The following is a 20,245-nucleotide window of genomic DNA, read 5'->3' as shown; positions in this document are numbered from 1 at the left end:
TTATTTTATACAAAACAAAAAAAAAAAGAAAAACTTTCTAACTCTTTCAAAAACAAAGCCAGCCCCCCTTCAAACCTAATTTTCGATGAAGCCCCATCATTGCAGCTTCGTCATCGGCGGCGAGCCCCTTTTCAACACCAAAATTTCACCCAAGCTTCTCCTCAATTTCCTCTTCACGAATTCCGGCTCCGTTTTGCGTAAATCTAAATGGGTTCTCCTAGACTTGAAACCAAAGTTCGCGGCATCTAAACCCTTTTTCACCGTATCTTACTATCCTATTTGGCTAGGCTTTTACTATGTTGTTCCCCTTGTTCTCCTCTACCTTGCTACCATTTTGGATCGCCCAAAATATAGCCGTCCTCACTGACCTCCTTGCGTCATCGCAGTTCTTGCTGCCATTTACCACCTTGCCACACCTTTTACAGCTATTCACTGTGCTGCCATAAACCATGCGCCGCAAACAGCTCCTTTTTCTTGTTTCTTCTCTCTTTAATTTTTTTGGCCTTTTGAATAATTTCATTATGGTAGTTTCTTTTTGTGTTTTGTGCTTCACTTTTGAGGTTCCTTAATGAGAACTGTTGTTGTTTTTGTTTTTTTGTCTCAGTGGAGACTTGTTCTGTTGTGGGCGTGTTTTTTTAATGTAGGGGGTGGCCGAATGGTGTTGAAGAGTGCTTAATGGTCTGTGGTTCGGGTGTTCGGTTGGGGTGTGGGCTATATGTGATTTCTGGGTGAAGGTCTATTACTGGTAAGCTGTTGATGGCAATTTTGCTCTATTCAAATGGAAATTGGCCGTAGTCTGTGAGCCGGCCGAATGGTAGGTGGTTGGAATTGGTGATGGTGCCGGGTAAGTGCAGGAGCGAGTGTTCTTTGGTAATAAGGAAAAACTGGTTTTCTTTTTGGGTTTCAGCAAAGCCGATTATGGTGATGTTGGTGGTGTCTGTGGTTGAAGTTTAAGTGCTGGTTGCAATGGAGGGTAGGATTTTTGGTTCCTGAGGCTCCCCCTGAAAATTTTCTTTTTTGTCCAAGTCTCCCCTGATAAGACTACCTGCAAATAGAAGATCCTCTGAGATTTCTAAGGACTGTTGTCTTTGGAATGTTGTTGCAGCAGTTATTGCTGCACTTTCGGATATGGAGCATGCTTTTTCTAGGATATTGGGTCACTTTTTACCAATTCATGTAAAAGATCAGTGGGTAAATATAGAGGGAAAAAATTGGAGATAAGGATCAATCTAAAAGGAAGGGCTTTTGGGAAGTATGGAAAGCTGGTTGCCATGGCAGTCGCAACTTCAGGCTTTTTCCTTTCTTTTTTTTTTAATAAATCATAATAAAATGAAATTGGGCCTAAAAATTAAATCTGGGCTCATAATGGGTTTTGGGCTTTTACTAACAGACTGGGACTTGTAAACCCAAATGATATAATTTTAAATTGTACCCCAAAAAAAACAAAAAAAAAACCTCGACTGGTCACATAAGATAAATTTAACTAAAATTTTCGAATACCCCAAATTAAAACATGCAAATTAAGCAAAAAGATCGAATAAAGTTGACTGAATTCAGATAGATAAAATTAAGTGTCTACAATATTAAAATTAATATTAAAAATTATGTGTTTCAACTTCAATAGTAACTAATAAATAAAAAAAAAAGTTGTAAACTCTATTGAAAGTTTTAATGTAAATCTTGAAATAGATAAAATAAAACTTATGAAATGATTGATAATTATTTTTTATTATATACTTTGATATTACATGAATAAAAAAATTTGTACTAGATAATATATAATAATTAGAAAAGAATTTTAAGTTTCATTTGGGGATATATATAATTTCATGCGAAAAAAATTATGAAATAAAGTAATTATATAAATTTATTACAATTTTTCATGTCACAATCTTATTATATTATTCGTGTATTAAAGCAATCTAAATTCATTTAAAAATTTTAAGAAAAAATAGCAAAAGTTTTAACTTGCAAGAAGATACTTTATATACATTTGTTTTACGATAGATGTATATGGAAGTCTCAAACCTTCAACCGTACCAAGTAGCAAAATTGAACCAAGTCCTTCATTTTCCTTTCTATTTTTATTGGTTTTTTTTCCCTTTTTTGTTCTTCTCATTTGCAACTTCATTAATTGTCGCATGATTTGAGTCACTATCATCTCATCCTTTTGTTCCTCTCTCTTTTCGTTAGCCTAAATCCCCCATCTCTTTTAGAATATTTTATCCATTTTTTATTCACCAGTTTCACATTATTTAATTAATCCTAAAGTATTTATATTGCCATTAACTAATAAAGATAATTCTTTTAATGTCCTTAAAAGGAAAGCTATCAAAAATATATGTCATGTAGTTCATTTTCTATTAATAATAGATGAATAGGTAGATAAATTATATATATATATAATTTTTTTAAAAAATACATGTCATATATCAAGTTTTTGTGAAGTAAATAGCAGGAGTATTAAAATAATTTAATATATAATTAAGTTTTATGTAGTTGATTTAATATAATAATTTAATATGTAATTAAGTTTTATGTAGTTAATTTAATATGTAATTTAATAGTGATATTATGTTAATTTTAAAAATGCCTTGTGTTAAGTTTTCGTGAAATAAATGATAAAGGTATTATAATAATTTAATATATTATTAAATTTTATGTAATTAATTTAATATGTAATTGAATGTAGATATTATAATAATCTCAAAAAATATGTGCCACGTGTCAATATTTTTTAGGAAGCCAATGGTAAGATTATTATCGTAATTTAATGTGTACTTAAATTTATGTTACGGATGCTTCTAATCATACTTCATTTTTTACTCTTCACGTTCTTTTTTTTTTTTCAAAATTATTCTTAAATAAAATTATTTAACTATCATTTTCCTTCTCGCTTCTCACTTTTAAGCTTTTGGATTCATATATCCGGAGGCTTTTATAGTTTTTTGTGTCATATCGTTTAAGTCAAGAAAAAACCTAAATTTATGCGCGTAGTTTTTTTATCAATATGTAAATAAGCTTATAACTATTTGAAATAAAATTTGTTTTTTCTTTATAATGTTATGAAAAATTTCAATATATGAGATTTTTTTTAATCTATTTTTTTTCTAAACTCTAAGATGGTGTTTGGTTCGGAAGAATTCGTAAATTTTTTTTCGAAATCTTGATAATGGGTATTTGATTCTTATATTTGGTTTAAAGTAATCTGATCATGGGAGAAAGTAACAAATTTTTAACAGTACTCAAAGTTTCGAAATAAAAAACCAGCTTTTCCTTGTGGTATTTTAGGATTCTGGAGAAAAAAAAAAGTTATCTTAATTTCAAATTTGATCAGAATAAAAAATTATAAAATAGTCGTTATTTTTTTGAAAAGCATATCTGAAAGTGATTGTAACTTAGTTGTAAGTTTTTGTACAAAAAACTATTTTTTTATATTGTAATCAAGGCATTTAACATGAAAAAGCACCTTAGATAATGTTTTTTTGTTTTTATAAATAGATTATTTTAGGGGTTATTGTACATATAATGTCTTAAATAATCTTTTTATACTTTTATAAAAGGATAAAAAAAAATTATTTAAGGATTTTTCTGTACAGAAATACTTTAAATAATCATTTTATACTTTTATAAATAAATTATTTAAGGCGTTTTTTTTTTTTGTTACAGAAAATGCCTTAAATAATCTTTTTATATTTTAGGATTTAGGGTTAATATTTTTATAAAATGATTATTTAAGGCATTTTTGTATAGAAATGCTTTAAATAATCATTTTATATTTTTATAAATAGATTATTTAAATCATTTTTGTATAAAAAATAACTTAAATAATACTTTTATAATTTTTAAGGCATTTTTTGTATAGAAATGCCTTAACTAATATTTTTATATTTTTATAAATAGATTATTTAAGATATTTTTTTGTATAAAAATACCTTAAATAATCATTTTATTTTTTTATAAATGAATTATTTAAGGCGTTTCTATACAGAAAACACCTTAAAAATTTATCATAAAAAATTAAATGTATGTGGAGAATATATGCAAAAAATAAGATTTAACTACAAGATTAGTTTTATTTTTAAATTATGACACAAAAATTGAGATAATAGGTTGAGTTAAGCTATTTGTTTAGTTCTATCTTTGTTGGTCATTTATAAATCAAAGGTTGATATATTTTTTTAAATTTATTTTTGGTTTAAATTTTGACCAATGCTCAATTTTCGTGAAAATCAATTAAAATTAAATTGGTGTATATGAATAATAGTGATTAAGATATGGTGTTTCATGGATTAATTGGTGGATAATAAATCAAATAATTGTTATTATTACAAACATAGGCAATGTAACATGTATTTTGCATGTTGGTGTATTATAGTACTAGAAGTGATTTTGCAAAATAAAAGTTTATTGTGAACAATCACAAAGAAAAAATTTAAGGTACAACTCAATCTATGTTTGATGGCTAAACAAGTAAGACAAATAAACTCAAGAATTTGGAATATAAATGATCCTGTTGTATAATTATGATTGATGAAATTGGCTTACAAGTGGTAGGAGATTAAAGAGATGCTTGTTAAAAAGGAAAATACCAAATTATTATAACTATGGGGTTTATAAAGGTCTAGGTTCTAAAATATTATTCACTTTGATGATAACATTTATAAATTGTTTGAATTTATAATGTAATAAGTTAATGCAAGTTTATTATATGCAATGAATATATAATTTCATGAAGAATTATGGCTGGTGTTAATGTAAAATACATTAAGTATGTATATCTATGGCATCCCTATATTTTGTAAATTTTATGTTAGTATCACTAACTAAAATTTGGCCAACAATTTGGGCTAATTAAATGATTAATTAAAAGAAAAGACATGTCATTAAAAATATTGAAGCATTTGTCGGTTATTAACATTTTGAAAGATGCTCATCAATGTCTAAATTAGTCACGTTTATAAATTGGAAAAAAACATGCAAATTCAATGTTCCAAAGACACTGGTATATGTATATGTTTAATTCCATTTTGTGATTGTATGAAGAACATTGGTACAGTTTACCATATATTACAAAAATAAAATGAATGTGATAAAATTTTTTTTCTTATATGTTAAGAAAGATATGGACTATGGAGATAGAATACCATCATTCAATTAATACATTATTGCTTAAAGATATTGAAGACATTTTTGCTTTTTGTACATGAAAAAATGGCCTTTTGCAAGCTGTTAAAATGGAAAGTACATAAGTTTTCGTGATTTTCAATAGTTTCATAGTGATCGCAATGATGTGGTTGGTTATATACAATATTAATATATGGTTTAAATAAGAATATTGGCTTGTGAAAGCCGTAAGACTTAAAGTTAGTCAATTAATGATTTAACCAATGCAAATTCATCACAAATTTTTGCATGAAATATGAGTAGAACTCATATTATAATTATTGTTTATTCTATTTTATGAAAATGATTCTTTGAATTCATATTTTATGACTTACATTGATATGATGATCTAGATATGAACATATTGATCATAAAATGATTACGAAAATATTTGAAATTGGAGTTAAATATACTATAAACTCTTATTATACATAAGCATATTGGTCCTATGAGTAAAGTTTGAATTTATTATATACTTGAAAATGTTATGACCAATTAAAAGTGGTAAATAATAGAGATATATACTTAGGCTGCACAATGGTGGAGAAATAAAATTATCATAAAATTTTGAAATTAAGTTTAAAGGTTTTAATAGTTATGAACTTGGAAATTAGCCATTAGTTAATTAATATATGCATTAGAAACTCATGATAACATTTGAGATAGTTGGTTTTCACTGAACGCCATCACTATAAATGAGATAACTTAAATAGCCAAATCTACATGATTTGTAAGTATGATGTGGATTGTTATGGTTGGTTTAGAATAGCCATAAGCCAAAATTAATGTTACAATCTTGATCATGTTGTGGTAATTTATTTTTTATGGTCTAATTCATGGATTGTACAAATGATTTATCATCTATGATTTTATATAATGAAAATTTTATAGTATGTTTACTTTGGAAATTATGAGTGATTAAAAAATCTTGTGAATATGAAAACATTTATAATAGCAAAAAGAATGCTATTTGATCTATTTGGGTGATGAAAATGGTTTTGTTCATAGTAATAAAAATTATTAATAGTGTTAATGATAAAATAGATTCATATAAGTATTTATGAATTGATATAAAAAAATCTTAAAAGGAGACTATAAAAATATAATTATATTTAAAATCTGCTTATTGATGTAAACTTTTATATTGAGTTAAAATATAAAAGTTTTGAAACTTTTATAGAAATATTAAGATATTTGCTAGTTATCTTTCATTAAGAGTGGATTTGGGGGCCTACTACTTAAAAAAAAAATCAAATAGTAAAAGATAAATGAAATGACAACTTGATTAAATATATATAATATCTTGATAATTGAATGAGACATTCTTTAATAAAAGATTGCATACCTATATATGGTGACGGTGAAAAGAACAAAAAGAAATAAAAATTACCACCATAGTGTTGTAAGATTTTAGTATAATTTTATGAGCCAATTATACAAGCTAATAAGTTTAGTATACTTACTAAATTAAAATCATAAAGAGGTCCTTAAAAATCTTAAAAGGACTAAAATAGTTTGGTTTATTCATTAAGTTTATCTAATTGTACTATAATTATAATTATATTAAAAATGTATAAAAGTATGAAAATAGAATGATTGAAATTTATGAATATAGAATTGTGGTCACAACCAATACCAACTATTTCTTAAAATTATAAGAATGAGATAATAATATCTAGAGCATATAAATGATGTGCAAAATAAAAAGTTTGGACATATTAGCCTAAAGTGATTATATTAGATATTCAATCACAAGTGACAGTAATTATCATAAAAGAAAATTAAATTATAAGATATTTGGTTAGTAATACTACAAGTAGAATAGATTTAAACCTTTACTATTAGGCACCGATAATGGGAACTTAACTTTGAACTAGTAACCTTTAATTACAAAGTTAAATGGATAAAAATAAGTTATTATTATGTGTCAATTAAACATTAATAATATCTATTCAAATTTTAGAAACTAATGTGATCCATTATGTGGGGATGATGAGTTTTTATACTCTTAATAGAGTTTTAAATATCTAAAGTAATAGAAACATAATGAAAATTCTATCTATATAAATACAGAAGTGATGACATTTCAATAGGAAGAATTATGGTCTCTTTTGTAAATATTTTTAAATAGGATAAACACATGTTATTAATAGTGCTAAAGCGATTATAAAACTGTGACAGAAGAATAAATAATTATTATGTATGTTATATCTTCAATTCTAATATTAGGAGTTAAGGTTTAATCTATAGACACCATCAACTTCGTTAGATTTTCAAGATATATATATATATATATATATTAATTGAAAATTTAAATCGAGAGATACCTTCTTATATTCATAATATTTATTTGTGTAGAAAATTAAAAATTAAGTACCAACATTCTAAACTGTTGGAAGATTATTGATAGTTTAGAATATGGCATATCTCACATTGGATAGAAAAATTTAATTATTGATGAATAAAGTTAATTTTTTTAATTAATTTTATTCATATTTTAAATAATTACATTTGAATAGAAACAATGACAAATTGTTATAATTATTTGAATATAAATAGATTATTATTCATAAATGTTATGATTATATTATTATATAAAATGTCATAATCATTTGAATAGAAGTTTATGTCTGTTTAATCATTATAAATAGATCTTTTAGTATAACTATTTTAACTACTTTTCTTAGAGAATTTTAAGGTTTTATTGGATCTTAAAGGTATAATTGCTTTTAAAAAAAATATTTTTTAGGCATCAAAATCAATTTTTTTAAAATTATTTTTCTTCTCTTATTTATTTTTTCCAACACAACCCTTGATTTCCTGCCATTTTTGTTAGTGATAACTGTCGGAACAACTTGCTATCCGGAAGATATCCCGTAAAATTGTTGTAGGAGATGTTCAGAGAAACAAGATTGTCTAGCCCAGAAAGTGCTACCAAGTAACTTTCAAGTTTGTTGTGTGAAAGGTCCAATATGGATAGCTTGTTCAATGCAGAAAATTGAGGTGGGATTACCCTAAATAGTGAGTTCCAGCTTAGATTCAGAGCAATATCTAGAGCTTGGATGTCAAACAGTTCCTCTAGGATTGTGCCAGCTAGTGCATTGCTGCTAAGATCAAGCAATTGAAGATTTAAACAATGACCAAGAAAGGAGGGGATTGCTCCAAAGAGAGAATTTCTTCTAAGGATAAGTCTACTAAGTGAAGTAAGTTAGCCAAAACTCTGGGGACTCTGGCCCTTGAGCTGATTAACTGAAACATCCAACACCTAAAAGTCTCGTAAGAGAAGATAAAGAGCTAGGCAAAGAACCTTCAATGGTGTTGTTATTCAGGTTCAGCATCTGCAACTAAGTGCTTAAAATATTAGAGAGAGAAAAGAAATGAAAAATAATTCAAGTTTAATTGATGTGGCATTGAGATCATAGTCACATCATTTTTCTGTCAAGTAATTTGGATGAAATTTGTTGAGTGATCATTTTTTATATATATAACAAAATTTAATAAGTTTATCAATATAAATTTAAATTGAGTGATTTAGTTGGGAATAAGGGTATAGTTTAATGAGCATGGATGAATTTAGTCGCAATAAACGTGTAAATTTTTTATTCAAAGGAATTTGATTCAATAATTAATTTAAATTTTGAATTGCATGTATTTAACGTAACAATTGAAAAATTTTCTAAAACCCATATAAAAAATGTTTTTTTCTTAAGGAAACCTATTATATGATTATGATATATGAACGGCTAGGGAATTAAAAATAACAGTTTCACCATTATACTAAAATTTATTAATTCAAAATTAAAGTTATTTTTCTTACATAAACTAGAGAAATTATTAACATGGGAAGAACTATTCAGTTGCTGCAAGTCCAGGAGCATTGACAAAAGAAACGGTTGGTAACAGTTTGAAAGCAATTTCCCATGCTTCCTGCGTGGAATCGAGCACATTGGTTGTTGCAAGTAGCAGTGTCGCAAGAACCATTACCAGGAATTTGCGCATGGCAGGTTTCTTGTCCATGGACTTGATACATCATCAAGGCAACTGAAAAACAAGAACGAAGTCATGATAGAGACAATAATAAAAAATAATGGAAGAGTTTAATCAGAAGAATAATAACAAACCAGAGAAAATAAGAAGTATGGCAAAGAAAATATTGCAGGAGATGATCAGCTTCGACATTTTCTATGCAAAGCTTTGAAATAGAAAAAAAAAAATGGTCTATGGAGCAGTGAAATGGATGGTATTTATATATAGGGTAGATTGGCTCAGGACTTTTTGTCTACCCAATCAAGGAATATTTCCTATCTTGACTGAGAACTGAAAATCTTCGGATTGTTTTTGAATAATTCCCTGATTTGAGGCCAAGTTGATTCTTTTCTTAATAATCCACTTATCTCTATCAAACAAAATCATTTTTATTTGAAAAAAAAAAAGGGAATTTAATCCAATTTTTTAAGCAGAAAATTCATGTACATATCCCAAAATTTGAACTTTCTATAAATGCATATTACATATTCGCTTCCATTACAACTTCTCTCTTAAGTTTTAGAATTTAAGATTTCATCTTAAAAATCATGAGTTGGAATCGTGAAATAAGCGAAATGAGATTTATGAGACGGAGAGCAGGAGAGAATTACCTCATATAATGTACTTTAATATCAATGCATAGAAACTTGTCTGAATTGCCAGATAATCAGGAGGAAAGGTAGTCCATATATATATATATATCTTTATGAATACACAAAAAGATAAGTGCCCTTAAACTTTGTGGTTAATTGTGCTAATCGGACGGTTAATTTTTCGGACAAATTAGCATTGTTTATGCTCACAATGTTCCATGCAACAATAACTGAATCTAGTTTAGAATTTTGCTCATTTTATTTCTGTTCGATTGGTGTACCCTAAACCTAGCTTTAACTTTTTAATTGATAAATTTTAATTACAAGCATCAAACTTTGTTGCTTCACTTGTTATTTTTCTCTCAATTGATTTATTAATAAGTTTTAAAAAAGTTTTTTTTTAATTTAAATTTAAATTTAATTGATTTATAAAAAATAATATTTAATATATTTAAAATTTAAATTTTAACATCTAAATTATTTTTTTTATTCAGGTTACGACCTTCTTAAAGAAAATTATTTACGAAAACACAGGATTTTTACGGGGACAGTATAATTAGTACAATGTTTTTTCCTTTGTCCAACTTTTGTAAATGAATATATACGAAAAAAAATCAATTTACATAATGTAAAATTAAAATTTATGAGTTCAAAATTTGTAACTTCTTTTTCTAAAAACAAAAATTATAATGTGAGTCAAACAAAGTCGATGACTAATAGTTCTTTTCAAGAGAGAGTCCATGAGATCATAATTTAAATTCATAACTTTAGCTTCTCTGTTAAATATAAAAGTAGAAGAATGCCTCAACTACATATAAATACATTTTCTTGTAGGACTCAAAATCTTTAAGACCAAATTCATTATGCTTTTCATATATAATTAGAATTCCGAGATGAATATAAGTTGTTGGTTTTGAAAGGTCGAGAGACAAGATATATCATTCTATGCATTCGAATTAGTACAAATAAGAGACTGTAAGTCGTATCTGAACCTAAAACTCTTCATGATCAAGACCGATCACTGATTGCTATATATGAGAGCAAATATATTATACATGGCATAAATCTTTTCAAAAAGTTTGGTTTAAGTTCTCTCACAACAATCTTCTTGTGCTTCTTTTTTGTTTTCTCTAGTAACCTTTCATTTATAACTTCTTAATTATTTTTTTTCATTTAGGCATTATGCTATTCTAATCATATGCTGACATTTGTGCCCTTATGATGCACATGGCAACTGATGAAATATCGTTTAAGTGTCTGTCATAAATCATGGAAAACATTGAAACAGTATAGGTAATAATATCCTAAATCTATTTAATCTGTAAATGGCTCCATCTCTCTCAATTTCCAATGCCTAGCACAAACTCAAAAAACAACAAAAGCCAGAAGCAGACAGAAAATGAATCACATTGGGGGTTCCTTACAGTAGTATGTGCAATAACAAATATTGTCTCTGCAATCTCCAATACCAGCAGGTTCCTTGGAACATTCCTGGATGCATTTCTGCAACGCACATGGGTTTGTCTCAATAACCTTGTGACATGTATGCTCAGGGATCCCTTCCGCATACTCCCCAAGTGTAGCCAAAACAGGGCCAAACTCAGCTGTTGAGATGAGAAAGACGAAAACAAATAGCAGCTTATGTTTCTGAAGTGTTTGTTAGAAACAAGAAGTTGATCTTAATGAACTTTAGAAAATCAGAAATCCTCTTAATTTGTGGGATAGAGAACAAAGAAATCATTGGAAATGGATCATCCCGATGTTTTCTTGACATAAAAGCAAGAAACTTATTGCTCTCATTTTTCAAAAGTAATTTTCAATCAATCAATAAGATTTAGCTCTATTATTCCTTATGTACAAGACATGAGCAGAAGTACTGCTTTCAGAGGGAGAGAATGAAAGAGATGGAAGACAAGCAAAATAAAGATGATTAAGAGACAACCTGAGGCAAGGAGTAGGAGCAAAAGAGAGAAGAACATCCAGGATATCCTCATCTTTAATCTTCCTGGTGGCCCAGACTCCAAGATTTGCTGTCAGATTTCGGTGTCCTCAAGGCTGTGGCTTGTTCTATTAACTGGCAAAGATTCTTCCAATAAAGATGGTCAAGATTAACTTAAAAAAATAGCATACCAATCATTACTGAAAGTGTTCATTCAAATAAGGAATAAATTGGGGTCGTTCTACCTAAGTCACTTGCTGTAGTACTTGTGACAAGCTTCTTGCTTTGAGCATATGTTCTTTACTTTGTTAGTACTTCTCAAAACTGCCATTTGGCGTATAGCAACCTTCAAACTTTTCAGTTTTCAGCTGCCAAAGTTTCAGCAAGGTTCAAGAGCTGTTCATTTACATTTCTCATTCATTTTGAAATTATGATTACTCTCCGGCGATGCATCGTCAACCACCCATCCCATCCCATCCCATGAAGAATCAATTCTGAAACCCAAAAACATTGGTTCGGTGTTATTTCTATCCGCCAACATCACTAGGTCATTTTGTGACAGAATTTTGGGAACTTAGAGCCAAATTGGAATTTATATTGCACCGATTCTGTCGGCACTCGATTGTTAAGTGCTTATTTACTATTTAAGTTTTTATCTAGCCTTCCATTCCATCCTCGAAGAACATGTTGGTAGCCCCGTATTATATTTCGCAGCAACTACGAGATGGCGAAGAAGATCGTCCTAACCATTAGTGGGTCTATGTTCCGGATATAGTTGGTTTGAAGGGGAAAAAAAAAGCTTCACTTGCCTGAGCTATAATGAATAAACAAGCTTCCAATGCCAAAAGAAGCTGCAGATAAAATAACTGCTGAATCCTTGGACACTGATAGAAATTTTGGGTTTTGGAACTTAAAACACAAAGCATAAACAAATATAACGTTTTGCATTTAAAGGCAGTACCTCTTCAAAATAAACTTCTAATGAAAACAGCACATCAAGTAACCAATCCAGTTCACTTATGTTGGCCAAACATAAACCAAAACAGCAAGACCACAGAAAATAGTAGATCTAGTAACCACCCTTGAGATCATTAACAACATCATATGGGATGGGAGTGACCGTTTCCAACGTAGCACCCTCCACCATGAAACCAGGTTTAGGGCCCTCTGGCTGCCTCTTTGTGCTAATGACCTCACCCTTTGCCTTAGCCTCTGCCTTGAGTTGATCATTCTTCAACTTTCTAAGCTTGAATTCCTCAGCGCACCTTGAAGGCTGGACATGCTCCACTCGCACATGAATCCTCTTCCTAATAATCCTGTTACCCACCTGAAAACCACATGCATATTAATACAAGTACACAAATGCCCAATCTCCCATACAGGAAGCATGCAGAGATCACATGAGAGTAAGGCACAAAGTTTTAAAAAATTCAGTCAGGCAACAATATCAAAAAAGCCCTATCGCATAAGTGAAAAAAGGAATACACCTCAAATGCTTTGGCACATTACTGCCCATCCAATCAAAACGATGATGTTAAACTGTAACTCATCTTATTGGAATAAGAAATTTAAGCTCATCCCAAAGAGTGAACTTAGATTCTTTTCTTTTTTTTTTTTTGGTCAAAAGCAGCCACAACTCGTCATGAAATTAAACAAAAGCTACACGAATGGTCTATGAGCAGCGAATGCATTGATATTTATTATCATGTAACTAAGTAAATATAACCTTAAAACAACAGAACATAATCAAAATCGAATTTCAATATTAGACAAAGCAGAACAGAATACCATAAGTTGAGAAAAAAAACCCAATTGAATTATCCGAAGCAGAACCTATATTCTCGGTTTAATACAAGATATCGATTTTCTAAACGAAAAACCACATGTCAAACATCAGTAATCAACAATGGAAAACAAGAAATGAAACAAAGATTCACAGCAAGACAGAAAATACATCAAAACCCATATACAAACCAAAATAATACATCAAGCAAAATGAAACAGAAAACCCACAAATATCTTTCACCAAATCCACATAAAACAAAAACCCATAAATTAAAAAAAAAAGTCATTTGTCAACCAAAATAAAAAGTACCCAAAATAAAAGAAAAAACCCATTGTTTTTTATACCTGCTTGTTGACTTCAACGCCGATAGCGCGTTTGGTGACGTTCCAGACACGACCAGTACGGCCATGGTAGAACTTGTGGGGCATACCCTTGTGAACGGCGCCGTTTACCTTGATGTCAACATAATCACCGATCTTGTACGTCCTGAGGTAAGTCGACAAGGGAATATAACCCTTCTTTCTGAAGGGTCTGGCGAACAGATCCCTTGTTCGACAGCGAAGACCGTGACCGGCTGGCATTTTTTTTTCTCTCTCTCAGGTTTTCTTTCTCTGGCCCGCTTGAAGAAGAGAGGGTGGCGGTGAGAAGAAGCAAAACCCTAATTATCAACCTCTTATAGAACCTTCTTTACTTTTCGGATTTTTTGTTTTTAGATTTGGGCTTTGGTTCCTATTTGGGTTGTTTTTCTTGTAAATGATTGTAATTGACTAAGCCCCGTAACTGCCCACATTGTTGGGGGCCTATCCTGGCCTGGAAGTGGACCGGTTTTGATTTTTGGATGTTTCTATAGACAAAATAGTAATTCATCTGGCAAAATCTTTAAAATTGTCTAGAGTTTAGATAAAGATTCAAGGCCCATCTGAGGCCTGATTTAAACGCTTTCATATATATATATATATATATATATATATAAATTCGAGATAGAGAAAAAAATATATGCATTAAAATTTAAAATTTAAATTTATTAATTATCATCTTTTAAAGATGATTATATATACTATTTGAGTTAAATTCTGAATTTCATATTTAATAACATATAAAATCCAATTTTTCGAGTTAATTAGTTTTGATTCTGAATTGCCTTCATTGATTATGATTCATTTATTTACATCAGTAAATGCATTTTTTTTTCTCTTTTGGCTTGATAGCATGGAGTTATTCTATTCAACTACATTTTAAAGTTGAAGTACATGACATAAAAAGGCAGCCCACCCGACCTAACTTTGTCAGAACTGATTGTAATTTTCTTCCCAGTAACCCATTTTCCATGTAACTTTACTCCATTAACCCAATTCTATTCCCACTTTTTGTTTCATTACAATATAGTATGGATATAATATTACAGATATAATGTCCCCAATAGCTTTTGAATAAAAATAAAATATTTAATATAATACTTGAATTTAAAAAAAAATTAATATAGTATTTGAATTATAAATTTATTAATTAATATGATATTTAAAAGATTATTTGTCGATATTACATTAGTTCACAAATTTACAATTTAAATAAGGATGATAATGGTTTAGAGCGGATTTGATTCGATTTTTTTTTATAATGCATAAAATTATAAATTTTTAAATCAAATATGAATTCGAGTTGAACTTTCACACAATTTAAATCGAATTTTATCGGTTTGGTTCACTTCAATGGTTTTTTAAATTTAATTTGTTTGTTTGTTTTTATATTATTTTAATATGATTTTTAATATATTTAAATAGATTTATGTGTAAAATAATTATATTTATTTTATAAACATTTAAAAAATATGTAAAAGCTAATAAAAATATATAATTTGGTTTGGTTCAGTTGTTTTTTTAATTTTCATTTCCTGATATGAAATTTAATATGAACCTAATATATACATTAAACATCGGAACTTAATCCAAATCGAATTAAAAAAATTAATTCGATCTGAATCGAAATGAACCGAATACTACAATTTCAAATCGATTTTCGGTTTCTCAAATTTTTTTCTCACCTTTAAATTTAAGTATCACATTAAAAATTTTTAAAATTTAAACATCACATTAAATATTTTACTATAATTCAAATACTATCAATGACATAAAGCCTATAATATTATCACGCCTAAATCAACTAGTCAATTGTCAACTTGGTTAAGGCTTGGTCCACACAATCATACATGAGGGTCGCCAAGGTAAAACACGCCTTGATTGCCACATCATCCACTCCACATTCGCTTAATTGAAATAGCTTAATTAATTTCAGTTAAAACATTTCAAAGAAAAAACCATTTCACTTAAGTGTTTCTTTTTTGAAATATCTTAATTGATATCAATTAAAGCATTTTCTTTAAACAAATGCCTTATTTAATATATTTTTTGAAATCTTTACAAAAGCATCAAATAAGGTGTTTCTTTTTAGAAATACGTTACTTGATATAAGGTTTTTTTTTTTTTTTTGAAATGCCTTAAATAATCTTAATTAAGGTATTTTTTTGAACAAACTCCTTATTTGACCTATTCAAATAAGGCGTTTCTTTTTTACAAATGCCTTATTTGATAGATGATCTTTCATAATTTTTACAAATTCAAATAAGGTGTTTCTTTTGAACAAATGTCTTATTTGATACTTTTTCTAACATATTTACAAAAGCAAATAAGTGTTCAACTCCTCCAAATGCCATAATTGATTTTTTTTTTTATATTTTAATACAACAATTATGGTTTGATGTCTAGTTAAACGCCATTAAAGACATCATTTATTGTTTATATTTTCTTATTAAAATAAAATGAAAGGTTGCCTACAACTTATCAAAGAGATTATAATAATTATATATGAATTAATAAACCAACATTTCACCTAACAAAACAAGTGAAATTGTTTATAAAATGCCTTAAAAATTAAGCAAAACTTCGAGTATCAACCTTTCTTGGGTATCAACTTTCCCTTGAATCCAAAATTTCACAAACCAAATGCTCCATAAATGTATTTTTTGTAATAAATCTGTATAAGCCCAACATGTTCTCTCATTCTCATTTTTTCTTCCATATGCTAGGCCCTAGGAGCTGGCCTAATGTTAATTACTAATAAAATTTGGGTGTGGGCTATGAGCCTCTAGTTAGCTAGTCCATTAAAGGGAGATTGATGAGATAATTAAGATTCCTTTGGTTGGTGTTTTTGTTTTATTTTTTTTGTTATTCATTCTTTATTTTCAGTTATTTTTTTTTATTTTTTGCTTTTCACTTTTCTATTACAAAAGTAAAGAGTAAATTATAAAAGTAATAACCAAATGAAGTCTAAACTAAACAAGTTTAACTACATCTAGCTTTTTCTATTTATAAGAATAAGATGAAATGACTTCAAAACTTCTTTCTTAAACATCAGTTCTAATTATAGAAAATAATAAAGAAAAATTTACTACAAATAGAAACTAATAATAAAGGCTTTAAAATTATCTCCACCATTTTCAATAGCTATAATGATATAAACACAAACTTAAGTTTCCACTTGCTCATTTCTAGTTAAATCATTTATCAAATAATTAAAATTTTACTCTATCAGGAACATGAAGCTACCAAATTAGTAGGTACCATCTCTAACTATAACTTAATAGAGTTATGAAATTATACATAGATCATTTCATTAGTTTTATGCAATTCTAAGGTTTAAAAAGTGAATCAAAATAAATTTACCTATAAACTTATTCATTTCTTTTAATGAAAATATTTTATAATTCTTTTAAGCGACAAGAACGCATTATTTATGCACTTTTCAATCTAGGAACAAAATTGCATTCTCTCAGATATTCCAAAACTTATTTTCCTAGCAAAAAAAGATACATTTTGGAATATCTAAGAGAATGCAATCTTATAATTCCTAGAATAATGAAAAAATATTTCGTCTCACTACTATTGCAATTATCTATTTACAGAAGCTAGAAGTATTCCTAGAATAACTTGTTTTACCCATTTTGTTGGTCTTTTCTAGTAATTTGTTCAAAAAACACTCTATCAATATTAAAGTTTTTAATACTCTAAAATCTAAATCATTGAAATTACTAAGTTTGGTAGCCAGCTAGTTATTGTGCTTATTATATCCCAGATAGACAAGGCTTTAATACTAGGAGACGCCATTGATTACTCAAAAGAGCTTCTGCAGAGGATTAATGATTTGCATAATGAACTTGAATGCACCCTACCAAGCTCTTTGATGCCACCATTTACAAGCTTTCTCATGTTGACACCCACCTTACCTACCCTTCCATGTCATGTCAAGGAAAAACTATGCCTTAGCTTATTGTCTAGCCTTAAAACCCAACCAACAAAGGTAAATTATTGGACTTAAAGTTGACTTATTTTTTCCTATTTATTTGCTCAAGTTTATTTACAATTGCTTAATTTGCCTAATTCCTATAAGAATTTATAAGTCCTTTTACATACTAGGTAAAAAATTTTGTGCATTAACAGTGCCCGGTTAAACTTATATAATAAGTGAGTTCTTGTGTATATACTTGCATGAAGAATGAGATCCAATGTTTCATCCATTCATACATAGAACATGTGTTCATCAAACTTGGTAGTTTTTGGATGTACTTTATCATAAAAATTAGAATACTTTATGCTGGGTATATATGATAGATTGAGGAGGCTGAAATTTTAATTTTTAAGCTTTTTTTGCTTTGTTTTTTCATCTTATTGATCATTTTCTTGTTTTCTGCATATAAATGCTTAAGAGCTTCTTGTTGGTTATAAATTGTAATAATTATTATTTCCCTTGTCAAATATTGCTTTTCATGTTTATACGCTACGCTTTTATTTCTTTGCATTTAGATGTAGAACTAATATGAGACATGAGACAAGATATTTATACATATGAAAAAATATATGCTTGCACAAATCTTTCACTAGGTTGTGTTAATATAACTTATTACGGACAATTTTGTTTTCCTAAATTGTTTTGGTAATAACTCAAATAAATTCCTAAACTTTTACATTTGTATTTGTGTTATTTCCAACTGAATGTTAGGGTAAGGGAAGAAAGGACTATTAACATTCACATGTTTTGTAAGCATTTTTATTATTGTATATTGAAAGTACTTGTTTATTTGACTTATGTGTATTACCAAATTTTGTTCTTAATTTGTAACATATATGTATTTTTTGTACTTTTATTTAATAGAATTCATAAACAATTTTGTAAAATACTTTACATTCTTTTATAAATAAAATAGAACATTTTGTTTATTTATTTTTCTATTTATGTATATTTAATATTAATGTAATTTCTTTAAAAATAAATTAAAAAATTAAAATAAAATTATAAAAATTATAAATAAAATATATTAAATATAACTAAAAAATAAATATTACCAATGAAATACCGACGAATTACCTATGGATTATCAATGGATTTATTGACAAATTATCGATGAAAAATTTCATTTATAAATTTTATTGATAATGCTATTATCGACGGAAAATTAGTTTTTTCTGATGTAATTTTTCATCGATGAAAACTATTTTTCTGGTAGTGGTCATTACCTCTCAAAACTACTCTTCCCCTATCCCCACCTTCCCCTTTCTGTTTACTCTGCTCTTCTTCTCAATTTCTCTTGCCTCTACGAAATCAGATGGCTTCTCAAATATCCTATCCCTAGCAAAACTAGGCCTCAAGCGAGAGAAAATAAGCCACCTTCACTTCTACTTCCATGAAATAGCCAGCGGACGAAATCCCACAACTGTCCAAGTAGCCAACGCGGCCATGAAAACAAATCCGAAACTTTTTTCGGTACCGTGATGATGGCCGATGACCCTTTGACGGCTGCGCCAAAGCGCAACTTCAAGCTTGTGGGAAAAGCACGAGGAATTTACGCGTTTGCAGCACAAGATGAAGTTGGTTTATTAATGGTATTGCACTTTGCTTTCATGGAAGGGAAGAATAATGGTAGCTCCCTCATGAGTCTTCTAGGGCGAAACACCGTCTTCTCAACCGTGAGGGAGATGCCGTTTGTGGGTGGTAGCGGGCTTTTCCGATTCGCCTGTGTCTATGCTCAGGCAAAGACCCACACTTTTGATATTAAAACAAAGGATGTTGTCGTGGAGTATAACGTCTATGTCTTCCAGTATTGATAAGATGATCGATTCCTTTGGTTTTTGTGGTCTACACATGTTTTTTTTTTAAATAAATGTTTCTTCATTGTCTTCTGTTTTCTTGGGTTCGTCTTTTGACCCATTATGTTAATTGATTTTTCGTTAAAATCCCATCTTCAGGGCAAGATTTGAGGACTCTGTTAAAATTACAATTTTTTTTTTTATGAAAGTTAAACTATATATATATATATATATGTGTGTGTAGATATAAAAATTATAATTATGATCATGCATTGATTGCATTTCATATATATATATATATATATATATATATATATATATATAAAAGAAATCAATAAAATATATATATAATTTAATAAATCCACCAAAAAATTGAATCAAATCCTCTTTAAAACTTGAATGTGAGACTTTAAATAAGCTACAAGGTTTTTTTTCTTGCAATTTTTTGTACATAAGAAATAAAATAAAACAAGCTACATCATAACTACGCCATTCCCATTCATATCCAATTGAAGTAAAGGAAAATATCTAAAGGAGACTCTAATACTGAAAAATTTTAGAGTTATAACTTGCGTTATATATTAGCCAAAAAGAAAAA

General features: G+C 28.6%; 2 protein-coding genes and 1 pseudogene across 4 annotated transcripts; 1 reads left to right on the top strand and 2 right to left on the bottom strand.

Moving 5' to 3' along the window:
* Nucleotides 1-8,938: 8,938 nt before the first annotated feature.
* Nucleotides 8,939-12,511, bottom strand: LOC149515898 (uncharacterized). 3 transcript variants are annotated; one of them, XM_089741268.1, is made up of 4 exons: nt 11,970-12,511; nt 11,728-11,871; nt 11,210-11,389; nt 8,939-9,207 (listed from the first exon to the last, which is right to left on the bottom strand). In XM_089741268.1, the coding sequence occupies exons 2-4, from the start codon at nt 11,777-11,779 to the stop codon at nt 9,020-9,022; spliced, it is 420 nt and encodes a 139-aa protein (XP_089597394.1). In that variant the 5' UTR covers nt 11,780-11,871; nt 11,970-12,511; the 3' UTR covers nt 8,939-9,019. The 3 variants fall into 3 exon arrangements, with proteins under 3 accessions (XP_089597394.1, XP_089597393.1, XP_089597392.1); XM_089741267.1 differs by having other exon boundaries at nt 11,728-11,859; XM_089741266.1 differs by having other exon boundaries at nt 11,728-12,511.
* A 138-nt stretch (nt 12,512-12,649) lies between these two features.
* On the bottom strand, nt 12,650-14,152 carry LOC111297084 (large ribosomal subunit protein eL21z/eL21y). Its single transcript, XM_022891688.2, has 2 exons — nt 13,855-14,152; nt 12,650-13,051 (listed from the first exon to the last, which is right to left on the bottom strand). Exons 1-2 carry the CDS (start codon nt 14,089-14,091, stop codon nt 12,794-12,796), a joined length of 495 nt encoding a protein of 164 aa, XP_022747423.1. The 5' UTR covers nt 14,092-14,152; the 3' UTR covers nt 12,650-12,793.
* Nucleotides 14,153-19,039: 4,887 nt separating this feature from the next.
* LOC111297782 (dirigent protein 22 pseudogene) lies at nt 19,040-19,813 on the top strand (annotated as a pseudogene).
* The last annotated feature ends 432 nt before the right edge of the window (nt 19,814-20,245 follow it).

This window comes from Durio zibethinus, chromosome 12 (assembly GCF_047325235.1).
Source record: "Durio zibethinus cultivar Kanyao isolate XHJ-2024 chromosome 12, ASM4732523v1, whole genome shotgun sequence".
Lineage (NCBI taxonomy): Eukaryota > Viridiplantae > Streptophyta > Magnoliopsida > Malvales > Malvaceae > Durio > Durio zibethinus.
Note: the sequence above shows the minus strand (reverse complement) of the source record. Positions and strands in the feature narration are given on the sequence as shown.

Bases quoted from the DNA above. Each gene is read 5' to 3' on its own strand.
- LOC111297084 (XM_022891688.2), bottom strand. From the start codon at position 14,091: ATGCCAGCCGGTCACGGTCTTCGCTGTCGAACAAGGGATCTGTTCGCC. The intron at 13,052-13,854 runs GTATAAAAAACA...TGTGGTTTTCAG, and splicing joins GCGTTGAAGTCAACAAGCAG to GTGGGTAACAGGATTATTAG.
- LOC149515898 (XM_089741266.1), bottom strand. From the start codon at position 11,779: ATGAGGATATCCTGGATGTTCTTCTCTCTTTTGCTCCTACTCCTTGCC. The intron at 11,390-11,727 runs GTTGTCTCTTAA...TCATCTCAACAG, and splicing joins GCTCCTACTCCTTGCCTCAG to CTGAGTTTGGCCCTGTTTTG. The intron at 9,208-11,209 runs GTAAGGAACCCC...CTTGTTTTTCAG, and splicing joins TTGTTATTGCACATACTACT to TTGCCTTGATGATGTATCAA.